General features: G+C 32.7%; 2 protein-coding genes across 5 annotated transcripts in view; one reads left to right on the forward strand and one right to left on the reverse strand.

Moving 5' to 3' along the window:
• Positions 1 to 1,273: 1,273 nt before the first annotated feature.
• LOC106622157 (solute carrier family 35 member F5) lies at positions 1,274 to 8,666 on the reverse strand. Of its 4 annotated transcripts, none has more exons than XM_036357972.2 (10): positions 8,523 to 8,666; positions 3,765 to 4,389; positions 3,551 to 3,691; positions 3,122 to 3,175; positions 2,820 to 3,053; positions 2,569 to 2,751; positions 2,358 to 2,508; positions 2,134 to 2,293; positions 1,817 to 2,068; positions 1,274 to 1,760 (listed from the first exon to the last, which is right to left on the reverse strand). In XM_036357972.2, the coding sequence occupies exons 2-10, from the start codon at positions 3,852 to 3,854 to the stop codon at positions 1,712 to 1,714; spliced, it is 1,314 nt and encodes a 437-aa protein (XP_036213865.2). In that variant the 5' UTR covers positions 3,855 to 4,389; positions 8,523 to 8,666; the 3' UTR covers positions 1,274 to 1,711. The 4 variants fall into 4 exon arrangements, with proteins under 4 accessions (XP_036213865.2, XP_036213872.2, XP_036213881.2 ...); XM_036357979.2 differs by having other exon boundaries at positions 8,592 to 8,609; XM_036357988.2 differs by lacking the exon at positions 8,523 to 8,666 and adding an exon at positions 8,287 to 8,302.
• A 2,824-nt stretch (positions 8,667 to 11,490) lies between these two features.
• Positions 11,491 to 23,086, forward strand: part of BBS4 (Bardet-Biedl syndrome 4) — a 28,798-nt gene continuing 17,202 nt past the window's right edge. The window contains exons 1-7 of the mRNA XM_070108719.1: positions 11,491 to 11,773; positions 11,843 to 11,982; positions 14,634 to 14,746; positions 18,804 to 19,094; positions 19,334 to 19,487; positions 21,190 to 21,318; positions 22,832 to 22,916. Of these exons, the coding sequence (XP_069964820.1) occupies positions 11,701 to 11,773; positions 11,843 to 11,982; positions 14,634 to 14,746; positions 18,804 to 19,094; positions 19,334 to 19,487; positions 21,190 to 21,318; positions 22,832 to 22,916 (985 nt within the window). The 5' untranslated portion in view covers positions 11,491 to 11,700. The remainder of the gene's footprint in view (positions 11,774 to 11,842; positions 11,983 to 14,633; positions 14,747 to 18,803; positions 19,095 to 19,333; positions 19,488 to 21,189; positions 21,319 to 22,831; positions 22,917 to 23,086) is intronic.

Below are 23,086 nucleotides of genomic sequence, written 5' to 3' on the forward strand. Positions count from 1 at the left end.
TTTATCCAAAGTTAGAAACCTTTTATGTTGTGATTATATTAGTGGAACTATGGTAAAAATGCAAGTGTTTTTGATAAATGTGGGTCACATCCTTAAGTGATGGTTATTCGTGCCAAATTATAAAGCTTCTTCGTGTTTATCTTCCTGTGTTATTTTAACTTCCCGCAATATTTCAAATATTAATGAGAAAAAGTTGTTTATTTTTTGTAAGTGAATAGATATAGGAAATATGCGAAAAATATGTTTAGTGATTATGTTGGTGTTAAAGCTTAACTGTGATTAAAACCGAAAGTGTTGTGAATTAACTTTAACGGATTTGGTAGTAAGCCTTCCCACCTTATCATTAAAATATTGACGAATATCAAACAGATGTCTTTGGGTATGTATAGAATAACTATTATTTGTACATAAATATTATTTGTAAGGTAATATGCAAAATCATATTGGCAACGTCGGAGACCCTATATCCGTCCGTTCCCACGACAGTCGGGTCTACGTAACCGGAACGGACCCGGATTTATTCCGGCCAAGGACTGTCAACTCGGCAGAACTCTGTCGCTACAACAACAACAACAACCATATATCCGTCTGTTATATACGCGGAGTAGTCCCTCAGTTTCATTTGTCAGAACCATTATAGCATATAGCTGCCATAAAAACTGACCGATCAAAATAAAAAGTTCTTGATACGTTAACGAAGTAACACTTTTTCTTGTTTTACTTCATTCCAAATAAAAAAGCGCTATTTAATATAAAAATCCATCCGTAAAAACGACTGTTGTAACTAATATAACGAAGATTTTTTTTTCTTATACATAGTGACTGAATTGCGCATTTATGCTCTTTCAACAAGAACCATAAAAGTAATTAGCTCCAATTACCATAGCTCCGATCACTCACAGAGGAAAACAAATTCAAATTGGAATATGTTAATATAATTAGTTTCCTATAAATATATAGAATTTGAAAGCGTAACTAACCGGACTTAACCCTAACACATAAAACACTCAGCTCATTTATTACTTAACATTTTATTTTATTACTGGTTATATATATATGTATTATTGTTGTTAATGTTAAATATACTTTACATGTAAACTTTTGTAAATTTTTTACATACGTTAACAAGCTACGGCTATACACAGTATAAATACAGTTAAAAATTGTATACTTATTATATCTACACAATGAGATTACTAAGGATGAACTTATTGGAATTTTATTTAACTATGTTTTAAATGTTGAAAATTATAAAAGAAATTAAAATGCAATATTTATTCATAACAAGTATATATATTTGTATTTAAAAAAATACTTGAGTATAGCGAATTTGCAACTGTTACGTTTTCGGTAATATCACAATTAGTAATAAAGGTTTATTTACAGAACGGAAGCAAATTTTTTTCCATTTACATATTATTTGAACGCAAAAGAATATAAAATAACTAGTTGTTCTAATTTTAGTCACTACATTTTAGGGATATTAATTTTTTGTGCGATTCATTTTTCATTTTCCTCTATTAATAAAAATTCAAATCAAACCCGAAAATACAGCCATAGTTTTGATGAATTGCGTAGTGAGCTATTTAGAATTAAAAGCGTTTTCAGAAAACGTCTTTTTCTGCTTCAGAAAAGTAAGAGCTTCTCTCTCTATATTGTTCATATACATATTCACTTATTTATAATATGAGCATAATTAATGGAAGATAGTTCAGTCATTGCTGCCAATTAGCGATTCCTGCTGCTCCTCATCGTTAATCCTATACGGAAAAGTTTGATTAATGTTTTATATTATAAATCAAAATATACTACCAACCTGACTATATTTGGTTTACGACAGCGACATAATTTCCTATAAATCACTTTAAATAGCCTCATTAAAGGATCTGAGTCGTCATTGCGCATTAACAGTGCCACCAATATTAGCGCCAAAAATATTGGTATTGAACCCATATAAAACATAGGCGAGTATGGTTTTCGTTTCAAAACGACATCAAATACTATGGAGAGTGGTATTTGTAGCGACATGGCAATGGTGCCAATCAATGAAGAAGTAAGGAAGCAGCCCCTGTGATAAAACAAATAGAAACAAGTTGTCGGTATATTATAAAAATACGGGAGAGTCACAAATACCATAACCAAAGCGCTTCTGAGATCACAGTACCAACTAAACCATTTAAAAATAGTATTGCAACTTGATTTTGATTTGGCAGCTCAAATTGCTCAATTTTAAGAAAATGCAATATGAAGAATATTGGCCACATGAGTAGAAGATTCCAAAGCCCAACAAAACCTTTTAATATAAAATATAATTTAGTATGTTTGTATATAAGTATATGCATTTTCTTTAAATTCACCAAAAAAGAGTGGAATGTCAACTTTTTCCTCAGTGTCGCTTTTTCGCTTAACAAAAACTAAATAAGCAGCATAGAAGAAAGCACTAAAAAGTGCTAAGAGTGCGCCGCGCGAAAATCTGGCGTCATGTATGTCGGAAATGGTGACGGTAACCTATATAAAGATATTTTGCTAAAGAAAAAACTTTATTTATTGATATGACTATATACTTACAATTCCACCCATATTCATTGCGACTGCAATAATTTTGGTTACTGTAAACTTGTCACCCACTGCAGAGGGGAAGAACGCCGCTAGCACAAGTGTAAATAAAGTGGATGAAGAGCTCAATAAAGTGACCATGGCGGTTTCGCCCAACTCTAGAGAGAGTTGGAAAAAATAGTTTGCGACAAACCACTGAAATTGATGTAAGAGGGAATAAGTTAAGTTTAAATGTTAAAATAAAAATTTTAAATACAATTTACCAGCACACAGAATAGTAATGCTGTTTTGGCGGTCTTGTGATGTGATTTTTGTCTGTGTATGCGTATGCTTGCTGCATAGGAGAGACGCGCCATTAACGCCTCCGTTGCCTCGTGTGCGGACATCTCACGCACCTCAGCCAATTTGCTGAAACGCACACTGCGTATGCTGGAATCATCGCTCTCGGTGCCGGAGATAGCACCACTCGAACGAATCGGGATAAATGTGGGGTCACTCTGAAAAAGAGCAAACATTTTTTTTTTATTATTGCAAGTAAACAATTGTGCATTATATGCGTGCATACCAGTGATGGATTGGTTGCGTAATAGTTCTCGTCATCAGCTACTTGATCCATAACCTATAAATACATTTTTTTATTAGTGAAATTCGGATTGGCATATTTTTTAAATATTTTTCGTTGTAGTACTTGGGTATCTAAATTTAAAACTGTGAAATAATTACGAGGAATGCTGTCCCGCTGGCAGTAATTGATATTATATAAAGACATATTTTTTTTTATAAATTAAATTCTGATTGGAAATTTTATAAACAATACAATATTGAAATTGTCAATTTTAGGTATGCTGTCTCGGTGGCAAGTCTTGATCTGTTATAAATTGGTGATATTTCAAGCTAAGTAGTCCTAACTCTTTTGAAATCAAATTGTGGTTCTCGTTTTATGTCTTGAGTCCTCTTTAGTATTTAATAAAGGACAATATGTATAAAAACTCACCGAGTAGCTACCATTTTGACGTTCACAAGATTCACGCCAGGGTGTTACCAGTCCGATTACAACCAAATAGATTGCAAACATTGAAGTTTTAAAGTATGTGCAAAAGAATGGTTTATCGAATTTTTCATTTTCGTAGAGAAACTGAAAGCAGATAACGAGACGTTGTAAAGCAAAACAGTTGTATTTTCAATTATGCATTTTAGTTTATATTTACCTTTGTAAGTTCACTAGAGGATACCCAAATCACATCGACCAGCAACAATATTACGATGCCAAGTATGAGCTTTTGTGTTTTGCTTAACATTTTTCTGTTTACACGGCAGACGTCGGTGACGGTACGGCGTCGTTTAGCCGGCGCGTAACGAGTGACGACACGCTCGTTCAACTTTTGACCCAAATTTGTCTGCACTCTCAGTCTCCTGTGTGCGCCGTCTACGCTTTAGATGATGGTAACAGATGGTAGAATATCCGTACACTTTTGTTTACTTTGGACTGTATTTTTATAGTTTTAGCGCGTACTTTATTTATTTATTTTTTTACTTTTTTATTATTCTATGTTTCGAGTAATTGGATTTCTTTCAAATTCCTGCCTAATTTAAGTTTTTCTTCTTCTTTTTTTTTTGTGGTTAACCAGTTACATTTAAATGCCAGTGTTTTAGCTTCATTTTTGAATTTGGCTCGTGGCGTTTCTTTTTCATTGCATGCAGCTTTTACTTCAACACTTAGTCGTTTGCTTTAATTCATTTACATAATTAAAGCTGTTCTGTTGGCGCCAAATGCTGCGCCGCAACACATTGCAAATTAAGTTTATTAGCGGGCAATTACAAAAGCGAAGTGGACTAAAGAATAGAACGAGGAGAAGGACATTCGTGTAAATTGAATTTTTTAAATTGAAAAACTAAGCGTAAAATTTATAGCTGTTGTTCTTGGGATCGTATCGTTTACATGCATACAAACTTACGTTTGAATTTTATTACAATATATTAATTGTATACCTGTAATATTCACTGTAATATACTTTATGTACCTACTATAAAATATTTGACCTGTGCATTCAATTGCCAAGGGCAGTAAATATTTAATATGAGTTTGATATACAAATGACGTGTTCAGCAGCAAAAAATTTTCTATTTACACATTTGTATGTATGTACATATGTATGTTTGTTTGTGTGTATCAAGTATCCATTGAGACCTAAATTAGCATGTTCGAGTGCATTTTTATATTGATTTTCGCTCACTTTTTTACACTCCTACAAATAAACTGGTTCGCTCGTATAAAATGTGAGACACAAAAATACAATGATGCCGGAGTGAGAAGATAGCATAATCATCTTCTGTGCTTGTTTGTTGTAGCTTGGGTGCATATTTGGAACAATATCATATTTTTCGCACGCGACAATAGCTGCTTAAGTTATAATTTATCAAAAAATTCAAATATATCATCATTTTTATTTTTACTTTGACTTTCAAGTATTTTTTTAATAAGCTACTTGGCATTAGGTTATCTCTTTTGATTAATAATAACAATTAAGTACTTAATATAAGTGGCACTATTACTATATTTCAAATAAAAATTATATCAATTATTATGTGCTTGAATCTGGTATATGCTGACAATTGTTTTTGTTGTTACAATGGCACGGTATAACTACTAAAAAAAAACTTGAAAAGTTTCAAGCATACTCGATAGAGTTGATATATTTAAGCTATTTCTTTCTAATTATTCTATAGCATATAGCTGTCATATAAACTGAACGATCACAATCAAGTTCTTGTATGGAAAACTTTTTTATTTGATAAGATATCTTCATGAAATTCAGCGTAGATTATTGCCTAAGGCAGCGCTATAATATCTGAACAAATTGTTCAGTTCAGATCACTATAGCATCTAGTCCCATACAAACTGACCGAGTAAAATCTTGTATAAAAACTTGTTTATTTGTGAAAAGTATCATAGCTTCGGTTCAACAGAAGTTAACGGTTTTTTTTCTTCCTTTTAGATAATACGTTATTTCGCATTTTAGTTGCCGATAGGTATATGTATCATTCTGCATCATTTTACTGCTACGCACGTACTGCCAATAATTGCACATAAACAAAAGTAAAGTGATTCAAATAAACAAAGTATAGCCAATAAAAATCACATTGTCGCATAAGTATTGTTTATTTGCAAACTTCCTTTTGTGTTTGTAAGATAAAATCGTTATTGTTGTTTATTCTTTCAATTTATCGCAAATCTTTTCAGAGTAAGTTTTAAAAATCGTAAACAGACTGTCTTAATATTTGTTAAAATTTATAATGCTATTATGGTCATATTAAATTTTGGGTTTTAATAGTAGTTACATGGGACATCTCTTAGTAATATAAAGTTCGATTGTGTTCAGCATAGAATTTAAAAATAATAATTAATCTGCTGATAGAATGCTTCAGTTTCAAATATCATTTTCTGTCCTTTCTGTTACACTTACAGACTTCAGCATTATTAATAATTTAATCTTACAAATTCTGTTGGTGAGTCGTATTAAAATTGAGTGTAATTAAATTTCTGATTTATAGTGATTGGCTCGTAGACTCCTAACGCCATCGCTACTATCACCGTAGCAGTTATTTTTTTCTGACACTTTTATGGCATATTTTAGAGTGCACAGACCCGCTACCTTGACAATTTAAGCAATAGACTTATGCGAATTTGTTCTTATTTTCTATTTTAGTAAAATCTACTGCTTTGAATATCAACTTATTTTCATGTTAAAAATATGTAGATATGTATCTGATAACATTAACAACATACATACTACTCTAATAATATAGAATCAAAATTTTATTCACAACTATTTGCGAAAAAAAAGTGTTACCACAGTTCTTAGAAACAGCGGTCCAACTTCGTACCACGAAAACTATCCCTATTACCACCTCCGGGTTTGAAAGTTCTTATCGTGTTCCGGCAATTCATTTCAGCAATCTTCGGATATCGAAACCAAACTTTTTCATCGCTTTCTATCATATTTTTTTTAGATTTATCCGACCAAATAATCTAACGCTAGTTTTTTGCATTTTCTTTACCGTCAAAATAAATGATTGTTCCGCTGTTCTTTTTTTTTGTCAACATTAGGACTTTCCGGGACAACTATCCGAAGATATTTTTTCTACAAGGCGACGCGCAACAGTTCTCGAAGAAACTACACCCAATTCTCTTTGGATATCATCAGATCGCGTTTTGATAAAATCTCTATGTAAATGTCATCTTGAGACGTCGATTTCGTGACCGCCCCCTTAATTCACGTTCTTTTGGAAGTTTTATAATTTCCCTTTGGGTATAACAGTTCTTTTGCAAATTTTATATGAGCTTATGCTCTGCTACTGTGAAATGCTTTCCACTGCTCATTTCTTCTACAAATAATACCTAATTATAACAAAATGTCAAGTTTTAACAAATATACTACATATTATATACTTTAAATATAATTTTTTATTTTTAAATGACGCCAATGATTGATATTTTTATTGCTTGATTATATGTTTTTGTCACGACAACACAAGCACACTTTTGTCTAATTTAAACACAAAGATAACAGTAAAATGCAACAGAGCTACCATCATAGTTTTAAAAGATAAATATTGTTGGAATCGATTACAGGCAAATCGAATCGGAAATCTTTCTGAGAAAAAATAAAGATTGTTAATTATTTCGGAACCATCTACTTGATTCTATTTTATTGTTAGTAACTGTACATACGTCGATATACGTCTCGTGTCGAATTTGGTTTTTTCAACGATAGATGTTATTTGTGCTTCTAAATCCAAATAAACGGTGTTTTAATAGCTACGCTTGTGTAAAAATCATGATTATATATATACATATACATTAAACAAATAATATATTGATAAACAGTATTTTAACGGTTCTAGTTCGAATAAAAATATCTAAATTAACTAAAAATAAGAAAAAACGTTGATTGTTCATTTTGTATGGCAGCTATATGCTTTAGTTGTCCGATATAGGCGGTTCCAACAAATGAGCAGCTTCTTGACGAGAAAAGGACGTGTACATAATTTTAGAACGAAATCTCAAAAACTGAGGGACTAGTTCGCAATATACAGACGAACAGACATGGCTAAATCGACTAAGCTCGTCACCCTGACTACGGCATATATACTTTACATGGCCCCCGACGTTTACTTCTAGGTTTTGCAAACTACCTCGCAAACTTAATTTACCCCGTTCAGGGTTTCAAAAATATATTTAGTACCAGCCAACATATGTTATAATCCTTAAGATATATATCTTAAACCACGCGTGTAGCAATAGCTTCCAAATAACACTGTAGCACATATATATATTTATATTATTCTCACAGAGATCTAACCAATAAATTAAATTTTATATTAAAATTTTTTTATCAAAATCTGCAGTCATGTGCTGCCTAACTAAATCGTCATTAAACAGAGGCAGCACACTCCTCATTTATTGAATACTACTTTTTATTATACAAGAACTGATTTGAAATTTTCTATTCCATTTTATCTCTTATTGAAATAGCAAGGTATTATTTCTCACATTGTGTAGCAAGCTGTTAAGCAAATATTTTTCCATTGCTAACAACATTTTTGATATTCAAGCGGCATATTATGCTTTCACAATAGTATGTTTGATTGTTTACTTTCATTTGCATTCAACTTTCTGAACAAAGATAGCAATTTTCCACAATATTGTAGCTTTTCATTACTATTTACCAAAGCGTTATGATATGCTTGCTTTTTTTCCAAATATCATGTATGAATATAAATTAACATCAATAACTTGTTTTACTAATAAGAAATTAATATAGTACACTTTTCTACCGAATAAATACATCAGACGGAAAAATATTGCAGTTGCAGAGTTACGCCTTACGCCATTTGTATATACATATTCTCTAAAGTTCACTTTCTTGGCATAAATAAAGTAAACACATGTGTCAAATACTCACATTTTATAACAATTAAATATTTGCACAGTTCTTTTAGTTGCACTAATTCTTATAAAATCTTCTATTTACCTAAAATTGTCTATCAAACTGTTTTGCTTTTTCGACACTGACTTTTCTCTCTTGAAACTTTCAACCCATATGGTTGCCAGACAGTTATTTATATAAAATCATAAATGACCAGTGCCACTGTTAATGTGAAAAGTATACATTTTTACAATTTTCAGTAATTATAATTCAAATTAGTTGGTAATTTTTGCAAACAACTTAATATTTTTGAATAATAAGTGTCATCAAGCAGATGCTTCTCTGAAAATAGCTCATACTTTAGTTGCCACCTGGTAGCTTGAAAAAGAGCACAGCTGTTCGCTGCAGTGTTGCATTTTGACATTCTTGGAATTGTTATATTCGCCTTTTTGACTTTTTCAATTTTGATCTATTTAAGATATAGTGTGTTATGTATTATTTTATTTTTTATTAACTTAATTTTTGCTTAATAAAACAAAAATGAGCTAACTAACTAACCGCTTATACCAGAGAACTTTACGTTCTCTGCTAATACTAGCTACTGGGTTCGTGTCGTTGCTAACAGCCAACAAATGGCTATTCACAATAGTGCACTTAAATAACTTTGAAATGTAAACAAACCAACTACAATTTTTATACCCTGAATAGAGTATACCAATAATATTAAGTTTGCTACGATGTTTGGAACACTCAGAAGGAAATGTCGGAAATCATATAAAAAATATATATAAATGATCAGCATGACGAGCTGAGTCGTTTAGCCTGTCTGTCTGTATATACGTGAACTAGTCCCTCAGTTTTTGAGATATCGACGCTCACGCCCTTTTATCCTCAAGAAGCTGTTCATATGTCAGAACACCGATATCGAACGCTAAAGCATATAGCTGCCCCTGAACAATTCTAATCAAGCTCTTGTGTGGAAAACTGTATTATTTGACAAGATATTTTGACGAAATTTGACGTGGATTATTGCCCAAGACAACATTACAATCTCCAAAGAAACTCAAAATTAATTTCTTGTATGAAATATTTTGTATTTGTGAAGGGCATTATAGCTTCGGTGCATCCGAAGTAAACGTTTTTTCTCATTATTATACTGATAATATTAAACAAATGTAAACTAAATTAATTAATAGTTGTTTATTACTATTGTTAAAGTTTACTCCTTTTAATATATGTATTATTATTTAATCACGGATTTTAGTGGCATTTGCTTTATAAATGATTTATCTACATACATATGTATTGTATTAAAAGCTTACAGCACCAAATTCGAGGTTCGGTGGCGTTATGCTCTTAACACAATTCCATTTTCGTACAACCTGACGTATGAGTAACATTTATGCTGCCACGAATCGTACAAAGTATGCGAAATACATTCAGATCACGACCAGTATCAGCTAGCATATATAGACATTAGCCTTGAGTAGGCGTTTCTGTGAATTAAGAGATTACTAAAACACTTAGTTTATGAGCAGTTGTGCGGAAAATAACGCTTTACGCTTAATATGCCCATTTTGAACTTGTTTACAAAATTCTTGGCACTTTGGAATTTACCGCTCCATTCGCAAATAACATGTCTGTTGGTACACGAACAAACACACATTCACACATTTTTTGAAATTTCTCAACAGCTTCTTATTTACTTGCGTTTTAATGCCGAAATTCAATTAAAGTAGTTGGTATGTTTGCATTTATATTGCTTTTAAACGAATTATTTGCTCTTTTGGCAAAGCTGATTAAGAATTCAATGCTATGAAAATGCGTTCAGGTATATGAGGGGAAGAAAAAAAGCAATTATGGTTAAAATGAATTTTGTAAATGGTTAAATAGTTATCTATAAAATCTTAAAATTTCCATTGATAATATTTAAGGAGTTTAGTCACTCAACTTAAGTGCAAATAAAAAAGTATTGTTGCTATGCATGTAAAGTACTTATTATATATCTTTTTTTGTATAAAATATTTGTGTTGATATTTGCCTTTTTATTGTGTGTAATTGAGAGACAACTTTTTGGAAAACGGTCTGAAATGAAAATAGAGAAAATGTTAACTTCGGCTGTACCAAAGCTATAATACACTCTTCACGTGTGCATTTCTCAAAACATAAAATAATTTTATCTTGATTTTGATATGTCAGTTTGTATGACAGCTATGTGATATAGTGTTCCAATCTGAACAAATTTTTTTGATGATTGTAGCGTTGCGTCGGACAATAATCTATGCTAAATTTCGTACAGATATTTTGTCAAATAAAAACTTTTCCATACAAGGACTTTATTTCGATCGACCAGTTTGTATGATAGCTATATATACAATATATGCTATTGTAGTTCAATCTGAACAATTTTTTCGGAGATTGTAGTGTTGCTTGGAGAATAACCCCTGTTGACTTAGGACAAGTACTTACTTTTGATCGATCAGTTTGTATGGCAGCTATAACTTATAGTGGTCTGATATGGGCGATTCCGCCAAATGAGTAGCTTCTTGGGGAGAGAAAAACATGCACAAAATTTCAGCTCGATGGACGAACATGGACTAAATCGACTCAGCGCGTCATGTTGTTCATTTGTATATACACTTTTTAAGGTCACCGACGTTTTCTTTTGGGTGTTAAAAAAATATTGTTGCAAACTTAATATACCTTGTATAAATTGTGTAAAAAATTTTCCATCCGAAAATCAGATTTCAAACAGCTCTTTAATCCGAGTTCACATTCAGGGACACGCATTCCCGTTAACTTCTAAATTTTTACCTTTTTCATTCTAATCCTATCCGTGTGTTTATGAACCATGTTTCCGTGGAAATAACAAAAGTTCGCTAAAACAAACTCTTTATTACCAAAGGCATTCCTAGCCAGATTGTCATGGTTACGAGCGTTTGTTTTGGATAGCTTTTAAATATTGTGTTGTACGTGTACAAAACTAAAACTACGAAACCCTACATAGTCTAAATAATTAGAGTGACGAATTGTACAAAACGAAATAGCAGTAACGAAAAATTGTGGCTTTTTCACATACACATGATCACGCAACAACTCAATTACGGAAATTATTTTTATAAAAAAAAAATACAAAATCAACAAGAAATCATAAAAAAGTGAACACAGCTCCTGAGTCATACATTTTATTGACTATATTGTAAACATCAATCGCATGGCCAGTGCGGACGAGATTGTATGTAATGGGCACGTAATAACGTTGCCCACGCTAGAGGTTGTCAAAGCTGGTATGTTTATTACTTGACTAATTATTGCCTTTTATAAATTTATTTTAAAATTTCGTTACCTTAAATTAGTTCCCATCATGGCGGCGGGCACAAACATCGATTGGTTGCTCCATCTCTACTACGCACGGCGTGATTTTATGCGTTGTCGCATAATAATCGAGCGTGAACTGCATAGGAGCCTCAATCCGGAATACATGTATTTCGTGAAGGTATGTACATATGTATGTTAAAAATAAAATGTATATAGTGTGTACATATGTTTGTGTGTAGGGTAGGGGTGAAAAAATATTTAAGACATATTCTATTATATTTATAAAGGAACATTTTAATATAGCATAGTTTTAGATGACACAAATTTTTTTTTTTTTTTTAATTTTTAGAGTTTTGACAATTTAACTTTTTTTTTGACAAATATGCTAATCAAAACTTAAAGTAATTAATTAAAATGAAAACAAAATCTTTTAGAATAGTTAGTTTTCAAAGTTCAAAACATTTCAAAAAGCTTTGTGAAATATAAAGAAATAATTTAACAAAAAACAACATTTACCTTGGCTGCACAAAAGCTGTAATACCTTATTTGATGATTGATTTTTATCGATCAGTTTGTATGGCAGTTGCATGTTATATAGTGGTCAGATTTAAACAATTTGTTCGGAGATTGGAACGTTGTCGTGAACAATAATTTGTGCTAAATTTGGCAAGAATATCCTGTCAATTAAAAAACTTGTTGATACAAGGACTTAAATTATAGCTATATGTTGTAACGGTTCGATCTGAACAATATATTTGAAGATTGTAGCATTGCTCTGGACAATAATGTATGCCAAATTTCGTGAAGAATTTTTAATTGACAAGATAATTAAAATTTTTTCCATACAAGAGCTTGATTTTGATCGGTCCGTTTGTATGGCAGCTATATGCTATAGTGATCCGATCTAAATAAATTCTTTGGAAATTGTAGAGTTTCTTTGGAGAATAATTCATACCAAATTTCGTAAAGATACCTTTCCATGCAAGCACTTTATTCCGTTCGTTTAGTTTGCATGGCAGCTACATAGTATAAGGTTGGCCGTTATTTCCCTTCCGCTTTTTTGCTCTTCATTCAATGCTTTATAAAAAGTGTTACAGTGATCGGATTTAGTTAAAATATGCATCGTTTTGTTCGTAAACTTGTTGCCAACGAGATGGCAACTTCATTATACCCCTCTCGTAGAAGGCTGCGTCCCTATTGGCAAAAAACTCGGAGAGCCAATTTTCACAGGCCTCTCTTGAGGTCAACTTCTCACCATTAAGCGCGGTCGCCATGGACAGGAAAAGATGGTAATCACTTGGTGCCAGGTCCGGGCTATATGGTGGATGCGATAAAACCTCCCATCCGAGCTCCCGTAGCTTCTGACGAGTCATGAACGAAGTGTGTGTCGATCGCCTGCTTCAAGCGGTCCAGTTGTTCGCAGTAGATGGTAGAATTAAGCGTCTGGCCATATGGGAGCAGCTCATAGTGAATGATTCCCTTCCAATCCCACCAAACACACAGCAAAACCTTCCTGGCCGTCAATCCCGGCTTGGCCACTGTTTGGGACGATTCACCGGCCTTCGACCACGACCGTTTTCGCTTGATATTGTAGTATGTGATCCATTTTTCGTCGCCAGTCACCATCCGCTTCAAGAATGGTTCGTTCCGTTTCAGCAGCATATCGCAGGCGTTGATTCGGTCCAGAAGGTTTTTTTGCGTCAAATTATGTGGCACCCAAACATCAAACTTTTTTTTGTATCCAGCCTTCTGCAGATGGTTCAAAATGGTTTGGTGACTAACTCCCATCTCCTGGGCGATGTCACGAGATGCCATATGCCGGTCTAACTCGATGTATTCCATGATTTGATCGGTATTTGTCGTCACAGGTCTTCCGCCGGCTGGCTTATCCATGGTGTCGTTTTCACCGGCTCTGAATCGTCGAAACCATTCCTTCGCGGTTCGAAGTGACAGAGTACCATCCCCCAAAACACCATTAATCTCACGGAACGTTTCTCTAGCGGATTTGCCTTTAACGAAGGAAAACTTTAAAATAGCGCGAATTTCGGCGTTAGTGAACTCCATGTTTACACGTCTATAACTGTTGAACGCAATATCCAAACTAATCATGCATAGCGTTGTTTTGTAGGTTATGTCAAGACCTTTCAAATTATGTATAGTGTTGCCAGATACGAGCTCTGTAGCGCTTTGTACATAGCCGCGAAATTCAAAAGACAAAAAAGCGGAAGGGAAATAACAGCCAACCTTATATATACTATAGTAGTCCGGTATCGACGGTTCCAACAAATGAGCAGTATCTTTGAGAGAGATGGACGTGTGGAAAATTTCAGATCGATATCTCAAAAACTGAGGGCCTAGTTCGCGTATATACAGACAGACAGACGGGCGTAGCTAAATCGACTTAGCTCGTCATATAATATTATATATGGTATATAGGTATAGTATTGTATTGTATATAATACCTTCTGAGTGTTCGTGGCAAACTAAATTCATCTTGTTCTGAGTAAACAAAAAATGTCGAAAATATTCAAGTAATTTAATAATTATTATTTTAAGCCTTTGTAAATAATATCTTTTATAAATATTAAACATTGGCAATCGAAAATTAAATATTTAAATTTCAGAAATCATTTGCGTATTCAATTCTTAAAGCAAACGTTGTATGCAAAGAGACAATAAAGTTTTGCCTTTTGCTATCCATGCATGCATATACCTATGTACATATATATTTATGTATCTATGACTAATAAACTCGTGCTTAACTCTGTCTGCATATTTCTTATCGCACCAATTTCCTGCTGACCGTCATTTGAATTGCAACATACTTAGGGCTTAATTGACCGTGAAGAGGGTAACAACATAGAAGCGTTGCGAAATTTACAAAAGGCACTCGACTTAAATTGCAAGAATATTGAAACCTACAAGGAGATTGGCAAAACACTGTGAGTATAAATGTATTTCCCTTTGGTATGCTTAAACATACATACATATGTGTGGATTTAAATATACAAGTATATATGTATGTATTTATGTTTGTGGTGTCTATTTATTTACAAATGTATACGTACAAATGTACGCAAATATGTGGCACTTGTGTTAATCGTATACATACATACATACAGATACACATATCCGTTAATAGTAGGCTTGCGGTTTGTAGAAATCACAATTATTTACATAGATATTTTTTCTAAGGAAATGTCACATAAAAATGCTGAGAGCTATTTCAGTGGTTTACCTTCATTATGTCTTTGTATGTATACTTGTATAATATGTTAATGTCCTAAACAGTATATATATATGTATATATTAACATATGTATCCGTACTGACAGCTTAAAGTAGTAGTCTGGTAACTTGCATTTTTTTTAATACTTTTTTGGGTATTTTTTATTTAGAAAAAATAAATTTCAGTCTGTCTCATTTTGTAATATATTATTAATAATGTACAAAAAATAAAAATTTTTTTTTGTGAAATTGGTTGTTACGTAGCCCTGCAGTGAGCGTCTCAAAACAAAAAAAAAACAAGGAACTGGGTGGCTCCAATGATTTGCTCGAGGAAATCTGAATAGAAAATCAAAAAGATTATTGTTCTGTGAGCTTGTCACTCTGGTTGTATTTACAATTTCGTTGAAAAATAAAAAAATTGTTGACTTCGAAAACAACAGTAAAATATTTTAAGTAGAAATCGGGCTGTAAAATGGAAAGTTAGCGATCCTAAATCCTAGTTCTCCCGAGAGCTATTGATGAGTAAAATAACGTCTTCCAATTTCAGTCCAATCAGTTGGATAGTAAATTGTTTATCATTCAAGCCGACCGTAAGAACGTTGTTTCGAAAAAACGCGTTTAAAGTTTCAACAACAGATTAAATATATTACGAGACGCTCACGTATAGGTGCTATAACTTCGTCAATATTTCGAAATTCGTTCTAAAATTGTTACAGTGCGTTCTTAATACATAGTACTTTCGAAAAAAGGTCGATTTTTCCAAACCAAGTTACCAAACTACTACCTTAACTGTTTAAAATATAAGCGATACTTAAGAGGGTGCTGAGATTCCCACAACAGCCGGTTCTGCGGTACCGGAATTGACCCGGATTTTATCCGGCCAAGGGCTGTTATTTCGGCGATCTAACCCTAAAAAAAAAGGGTGCTGAGTCGAACAATTAACTGGCATAAACTAAATACATATACTGTAGTACTCATATACCATACATAGAATAGAAAGTAATTTTATGTCAGTTCACGCCTAGAAAACAATTTCCATTCGATTGTGTGTATGTGTATCCTTTCTTTTGAGGGGTTGGCCAGTCTGGAGCCTAAAAAAAATTTTTAACTTTGAGAATTCATTCTGCGAGTGAGAAAAAAAGAATCGAAATTATCTATTTCGAACTTTATTATACATATGTAAATGCATTTGAATGTGTAAAAAAATTGATGGGCTGATTTTCGGAATCATCTTTGTTTTTTTATAAATAAAAAGAATTTAGTTCACACAGGCAGTATATGTTTTATTACATAAAACTTTATTTTACATGTAAATTAAGTGGAGCAATAAAATAGTAGTGCATTTGAAAAGTAACCTTAAATGATCGTTGAAAGATATTTTTGAAGTTTTCTCTATACCTATACTTAGTACTTGGTAGTTTAACCTTTATTTTTAGTCACAACTATACAATGTCTCTACATATAGTCCTCAGTTGTTGCGCACCTATTCGTGAACATAGACGCCATGCACCCTAACTACGGACCATAGCTCGTTGTTGTTTTTGGGCTTATCCTTCCATATTCATTCCTTTAGATAAGTGTAAAGGTTTTCAATGGCATAAAGGTTAGAAGAATGAGTTGGCTAGTACATAACTTCAATTTCATTGTCCCGAAACCATTCCTGTGCCACTCTACTGGTGTGTTTTGGGTAATTGTCCTGACGGAAGACCCATTTTAGCGACATGTTATCTTCTGCAAATGTTAGTATAACATTTTGCAGTATATTGACATATGCGTGCTGATCCATAATGCCTTCAATTCGATCTATCGAACCAGCGCCTCTGTACGAAAACATCACCATACCATTGCACTCGAACCGCTATGTTTTAAAGCATTCGTGGTGTATCGTGGGCCATACCCTGTATTAGTTGGACGTCACACGTATTCTCGAAACCCTGTTTCGACATAAAGAATAATTTGCGACGGTTCAGTCCAAAGTATGTTCCTACATTTGTCTATTGGCCTGGTCAGATGTTCCTGTTCAAATTTAATAAGTCGTGTTTTTTTTTTAATAAAGAAGCCTTACTAGTGCTGCAAGCATACAAGTTATGATTTCGTAACCTTCTTCTCACAATATAAACATCGCACGCTAAATTTAATTCGTTCTGGATATGTTTAGCAGACATTATTGATCGAGTTTGGTATACCTGTAATATACAATAGGTATAACGAGTATTTTTTTAGACGTGTGTTTTTCAATGAGATAATACTTTTTTCAGAGTTGGTGTTTTTGTGGGGTTATGTTAACTCGTTTGTCTACGCAGATAAGCCCGACACGCTTGACGCTTTGGAAGAGAATATGTTATACGCCGCGTTATTGCTGACATACGATTGGAATTTATTCAAGCCAGCCGCTACGGTCACTTACGCGAAATCATTTTTAAAACATAATGGCAAACCCTTATCTTAATATTGAAGCTAAATTCTTGGCCATAACATTAAATTATATGCCTATTAGTTTTTCTTGAAAACCACATCTAAAAAAAAACACCATTTACTAGATAATATTACTATAAAGCTACAGTTAAAATTTCAAGTGGATACGTGTTAAAATTTCAAGTGGTTTCCCAGAACCATCGTTTGATTTGAAAAACGCAGTTTCGAGGAAAATGCGTTTAAAGTTGTACGTGCTGAAGTGGACTGACCGAAACATTTCGACACTGCAGCGGATTCACTATTATACTATTGAATAATGTTTACCGTATCCTAAAGCATACTTTAAGCCAAGTTGTGTTCTTTTTTTTTATTGAAAATGGGTTAATTGGAGCAGAACTGATTTTTTGTGAATTCACTGAAAACTTAAGTAACAGAGCTAGTACGTCTAACCACCTTTTAGTCGTTGGCGAATAGACCCTAAAATGCCCGTTCCACAACAGTCGGGTTTAAGTAGCCGAAACGGATTCGGATTTTTACTCGGTCAATGAGTGTCACATCGGCAGTACTTTCTGAAAATTTTTTGTCTGATGCCACAAAGTATAGAAAACCGTACAGAGCTTAATAAATGTATGGAAGAAACTGTTGGGCTGTCTACAAGTATATATGTATGCTATTTAAAGAAAAGGTGAAAAATGCATTGAAACGTAGACACGAGCTTTTTGTTGCGTTAACCAAGTCCAAGGAGCGTACTTGGACTGATTATACTATTTACATGTACAGCATCAATCCAAGAAGCTATGATACGTTTTTGAATCCCTCCAAAAAAAAATTGTAAGCTCTACAACCCGGCATTGACAGAGAATAAGCGAGACAATGCCTACTTAATTCATCACGTTCGTAATGTCTGACTAAACCCTCGCCAATTTATTCCTGCAATTATTTAATTCTGTTGAGGTTCTAAGCAACTGAGGAAAATGGAATATCGTTTGGGTTCTTTACCCACTAACATTTTAACTATATTTGGTACTATTTCCAAATTTTAAAGCCGTGGTTCAGTTAATATTGCATATATAAACAACGCAAAATTTCGATACCCGCCTAAAGAATTCATCGATTTTTTCAGAAAAGTTAGTTTTAAATTTCTTAGAAATTAAATTTTATCCGTAGTCCTTAAATGCTTAAGAGGCACACCTACTATTTTTTGTTTTTGTAATTTCACACTAGGTGTGACCCTCAAACGCTATCATTTTGCTGTCTACAATGAATACAAAGAAAACTGAAACACTTTACATGCAAGCAAATCTTAATGACATTTTGTAATCTCCTCTGCTTTTATTCACACCGTCATTCATTACAGCTTCATTATGGGTCGTTTCAATCAGGCGTTGGATATTTTTCGCGAAGCCGAAGAGCTCTCCCCACGTCAGGACCATGAAATTTGTCATTTCATCGGTGAATTATTGCATCGCTCAGCGGCCGCTGCCAATCAATTAACAATTGCATGTCAAGAGGAAGCCGAGGCGAAATTGTACTTTGAAAAGGCCGTGCAGGCCGGCAAAAATTTGGAGAGTTTCCAACGGCTTGCAGAAATACTGCGCAAAGAAAAGAACTATACCAGGGCGATCGAGGTGCTCGAGAACTGTCTGCTGTAAGTGTATATTTTAAAAGCGTAAATGCTGTTGCGATTGTGGTGAAAAAAAAATATTAAAAATAACCTCCGAAAGCGTGTTGATTAAGTTCACAAGTTTCTCTTTGGAAAATCTAAATTTCCCACATTTCAGAATGCATTATTAATTACTTGAACAAGTTTCGTAAATAAACTGGGTGTTAATAGTTTTTATATACTTTTTAAAGCGAGAAAACAATTTTATAACGGTATATTTACAGTTTATCACCCGAAAACATAGAAGTGCTCACCGAGATCGGTGTGCTTTATTTGAAAATCAATGATAGCCAAAAGGCTTTCGCGCGCCTATCTGAAGTTATCGCCTTGGATAGGAAGTGCCCGAAAGGTTTATTGGCTTATGGTGCCATATTGCAGGTATTTGATGCATTTGTGTATATAAAATATATGTATTTCTTACGTAATAAAATAATTTTTTTTCTAAAGCATGTCTGCTTTTGTTTTAAAATAAAATAAAATAAGAGTAGTATTAAATTCTTTTCATTTTATTAGATTTTTTTTTCTAAGTTTATTTTTTTTATATTTTTTTCAATGGTAATCTTTATATTATTTCAATTTTAAATTTATTTGTATACCCTGAACATGGTATATTAAGTTTTCCTAAAAGTTTGCAACACTTAGAAAGAAATTTTCATGAGATATCGATCTGAAGTTTTGCAAACGTCCTTTTTTCTTAAAGAAGCTTCTGGTGTGTGGAAACCGTGGCTATCTAGTAAGGACTATTAAGGATATACTTGCCATACAAACTTACCGATCAAAATCCACTCCTTGTATGGAAAACTTTTTTATTTGATGAAGTATCTTCTCGAAATTCGACATGGATTGTTGTCCGAGTCAACGGTATAATTTTCGAAAAAATTGTTCAGATCGGACTACTATATCATATAGGAAACGTTTTTTTATTTGACAGATACCTTCACAAAATTTAAGATAGATTATTGTCCAAGGCTACGCTGCAACCTCCAAAAAAATTTTTCAAGCTGGCATATAAACTGATCGATCAAAATTCAGTTCTTGTATGGAAACCTTTCTTATTTGACAATATATCTTCAAATTTGGCATGAATTATTGTTAAAGTAACGTTACAATCTCCATACATTTTGTTCATATATTTTGTTTTCTTTTAATATTTTTTTCAGTCATTGCGTCCTGAAAGCTAGTGTTGCTTTTGAATTAACTGTAACATATAAGTGACGCCATTACTCGTACGCAAATACATGTGTACATAAATAATATTTGGCTTTAAGTACTTATTTCAGATATTATGGTTGCCAAATTCTGCAAATTGACTTCGATACTTTTCGCGGAATGCCTTACTTGGTGAAAACGAATTTCATTGTAAATTCGTTGTAAGCATTTTCCTCAGAATATGTTTTTTAACGATAATACGATTATCCAATAAGTAATCCAAAAGTACTTCAACTTATGAGTAATTTCGATATTATCATTAATACTTGAGATAAGTGTAAATTTTCAGATATATATTAACATAAAAGGCAGTTTGAAATTCATTGTAAATAAAAACTCTCACTCACTCGCATGTGGCCTGATAATTTGACATAAGTTATATTTATTGCGAGCTCACAATTAAAAATTAAAAAAGGGAAGAAAAATATTTTTTTATTCAAAAATTATGTTTGACAAAGTTATCTTTATACTTAACTCTTTTTGGTTTCTGACAATCACACCCTTGCAGTAATTGAGCGATTTATAGTGTGTGTTAAGGTTAAACAGGTTTAACGGTACTTAAATGATTGCTGAAAGTTATTACAACTTGTTAAATTCACTTTTGCTGGAAATTGGCTAGAAAACTATTTTACTTGTTGGCATTTGGCAACAATATTGCAAACTCGTTACAAATTTCCGCTATTTTTTGTTTATTATTGTAGTTTGCTTGCTTCAATTTTGCAATTTCGCAATTTGCGCTCTTTTTTATTTTTTTCCACAAGTTTTCTCTTAAATATGGGATTTTTTTTTTGGTTTTATGAATAAATTTGTCATATTTGTACATTTTTCTGCTTTCTCCTATTCCGCTGTCACATTGGCTTAATACCCACAGTCCCGCAACGATGTCGACGGCGCCTTGGAAAAATATCAAGAAATCGCTTTGACAGAACCGGACATACCAGAATTGTGGAATAACATTGGATTGTGCTTTTTCAAAAAGAAGCAACAAAAAGTGATTGCGGTATGTAAGAAAGAATAGAATGAAATGTAAAATATAAAAAAATAAGCTATTATTATTTAAATAAAACGAGTCACATGAATGAAAGTGAATCGTGTGATCACACAAAATAAACATCTGCCAATTGAAACGTTGATATCCTGCAGAGTTGAATATGAAGGTACTGCTTTAACACAGAGAAGAAATTCATATTTTTATTTATTTGAATAAATGTCAAATAAAACTTTATTAACATTACTTCAGTCTAGAACTCTACGAGTATAAGTTATATACCTACATATATAGGTATAATAATGTTGTAGATGGGCGTAATCGGACCACTGCCATGTCCTTAAAATGTCATTAAGTGAAAACCTATAAAGTGCTATAACTAAGCTCTAATTTAAGATAAAAAAACTGCAATGAAGATATCGTGATAAAACGTTGCACAAATAGTGCTTTTCAGGTATGCCATCCCAATTCTAAAAATCGGATTTTTATTTTTCGAGCCCTCAGATAAAAGATTCTCAAACCTCCGGTTGAGCTTATATATCTGTTAATACGTGAGTTGTTTGAAATGAAATTAAGAGAGCGTATCTCTCTAATAGCAGTGTGTCCTTGTGCCTCAAATAGCTAAAATCAAAAGAAGAATCCCTCTAGCTCTCATATACCAAATACAGGGATTTTTTAGACTTCCGGTTGATTTTATACCAGATAGATCGGTCAGCTTGTGATTTCCTAATGAAACTCATAGAGAAATTTTATTTGGTAATAATATTTCGTTATGCTAAAAATTGATAAAATCGGGACACCACTACCACTAGTCTTCATATACCTAATATAAAAAAATAAAACTTTTAGTTGACTTTATATCATTTATATAAAGATATGTATATTCATACAAATGTAAGTGAACATATAATATTGTATATACTAAAGTTTAATGCCGAAAATGTGTCAAATGGGTCCACAAATTACCCCAGAACCTATAAACTATATATTTGCTTTTTATTATTTTAGCAGACTTTACACAAAATGTGTCGGTGAGTGCGTGAATTATCTTCACAAAATTTGGTGAATAGCTGTTCTTACTTAAATAATGCCAAACGTTAATGCAATCTGTCCAAGTTTTTTCCTGATCTCAACATACTCAATATAGCGATTTCTAGCCCTTGAGACTTTCTCTAACCATCTAACTTTAAAGCGTTTATATTGGCCAAATTGTGTGTGTGTTTTTTTAAATTAAATTCAGTGAATTTCTTAACCATAATGTGGTCTAGCGCTGAATATAAATACAATGGGTCTAAAATTCATATCCCTTATATAATAATTTTTTTTGGTTGGCTTTTTCCTCATATATCCAAAATATAAAATTTAGCCTCTTTATTTGAGTTTATATTAAATATATATCTTTTTAGTAAATTATGTTATTTTTTTCATATCAGTGTAACACCTTTATACCTTTATGGTCAATATTTGAATTTTTTGTTTTTATTTCTGTGACTTTTTAACCTTTTTCCTCTATTCTTATTTACAGGCGATTTCTTCACTGCGCAAGTCCATCTGGCTTTCACCGCTTAATTATAATGCTCTCTATAATTTGAGTTTAGTTTACATAACTGGTGAGTGTGTTGTGAAATTTATTATTATATTAAAACATGTAAGGAAGGGCTAAGTTAAGATTTTTGTTAACATTTAGTCAAGTCAACAACCTTTGTTTACATTTGGGATCAATGACCCCTTTGTTTATATAATGAGGTCAATGAACCTTTGGTTTACATTTTATGAGGAC

Source organism: Bactrocera oleae, chromosome 4, assembly GCF_042242935.1.
Source record: "Bactrocera oleae isolate idBacOlea1 chromosome 4, idBacOlea1, whole genome shotgun sequence".
Lineage (NCBI taxonomy): Eukaryota > Metazoa > Arthropoda > Insecta > Diptera > Tephritidae > Bactrocera > Bactrocera oleae.

What these genes read in the sequence shown, in the direction of transcription:
- LOC106622157 (XM_036357972.2), bottom strand. Translation starts at nt 3,854, where the DNA reads ATGTTAAGCAAAACACAAAAGCTCATACTTGGCATCGTAATATTGTTG. An exon ending in CCTCTAGTGAACTTACAAAG is followed by an intron (nt 3,692 to 3,764) that starts GTAAATATAAAC and finishes ATCTGCTTTCAG; the next exon opens with TTTCTCTACGAAAATGAAAA. An exon ending in TCAGAAGCGCTTTGGTTATG is followed by an intron (nt 2,069 to 2,133) that starts GTATTTGTGACT and finishes GTTTTATCACAG; the next exon opens with GGGCTGCTTCCTTACTTCTT.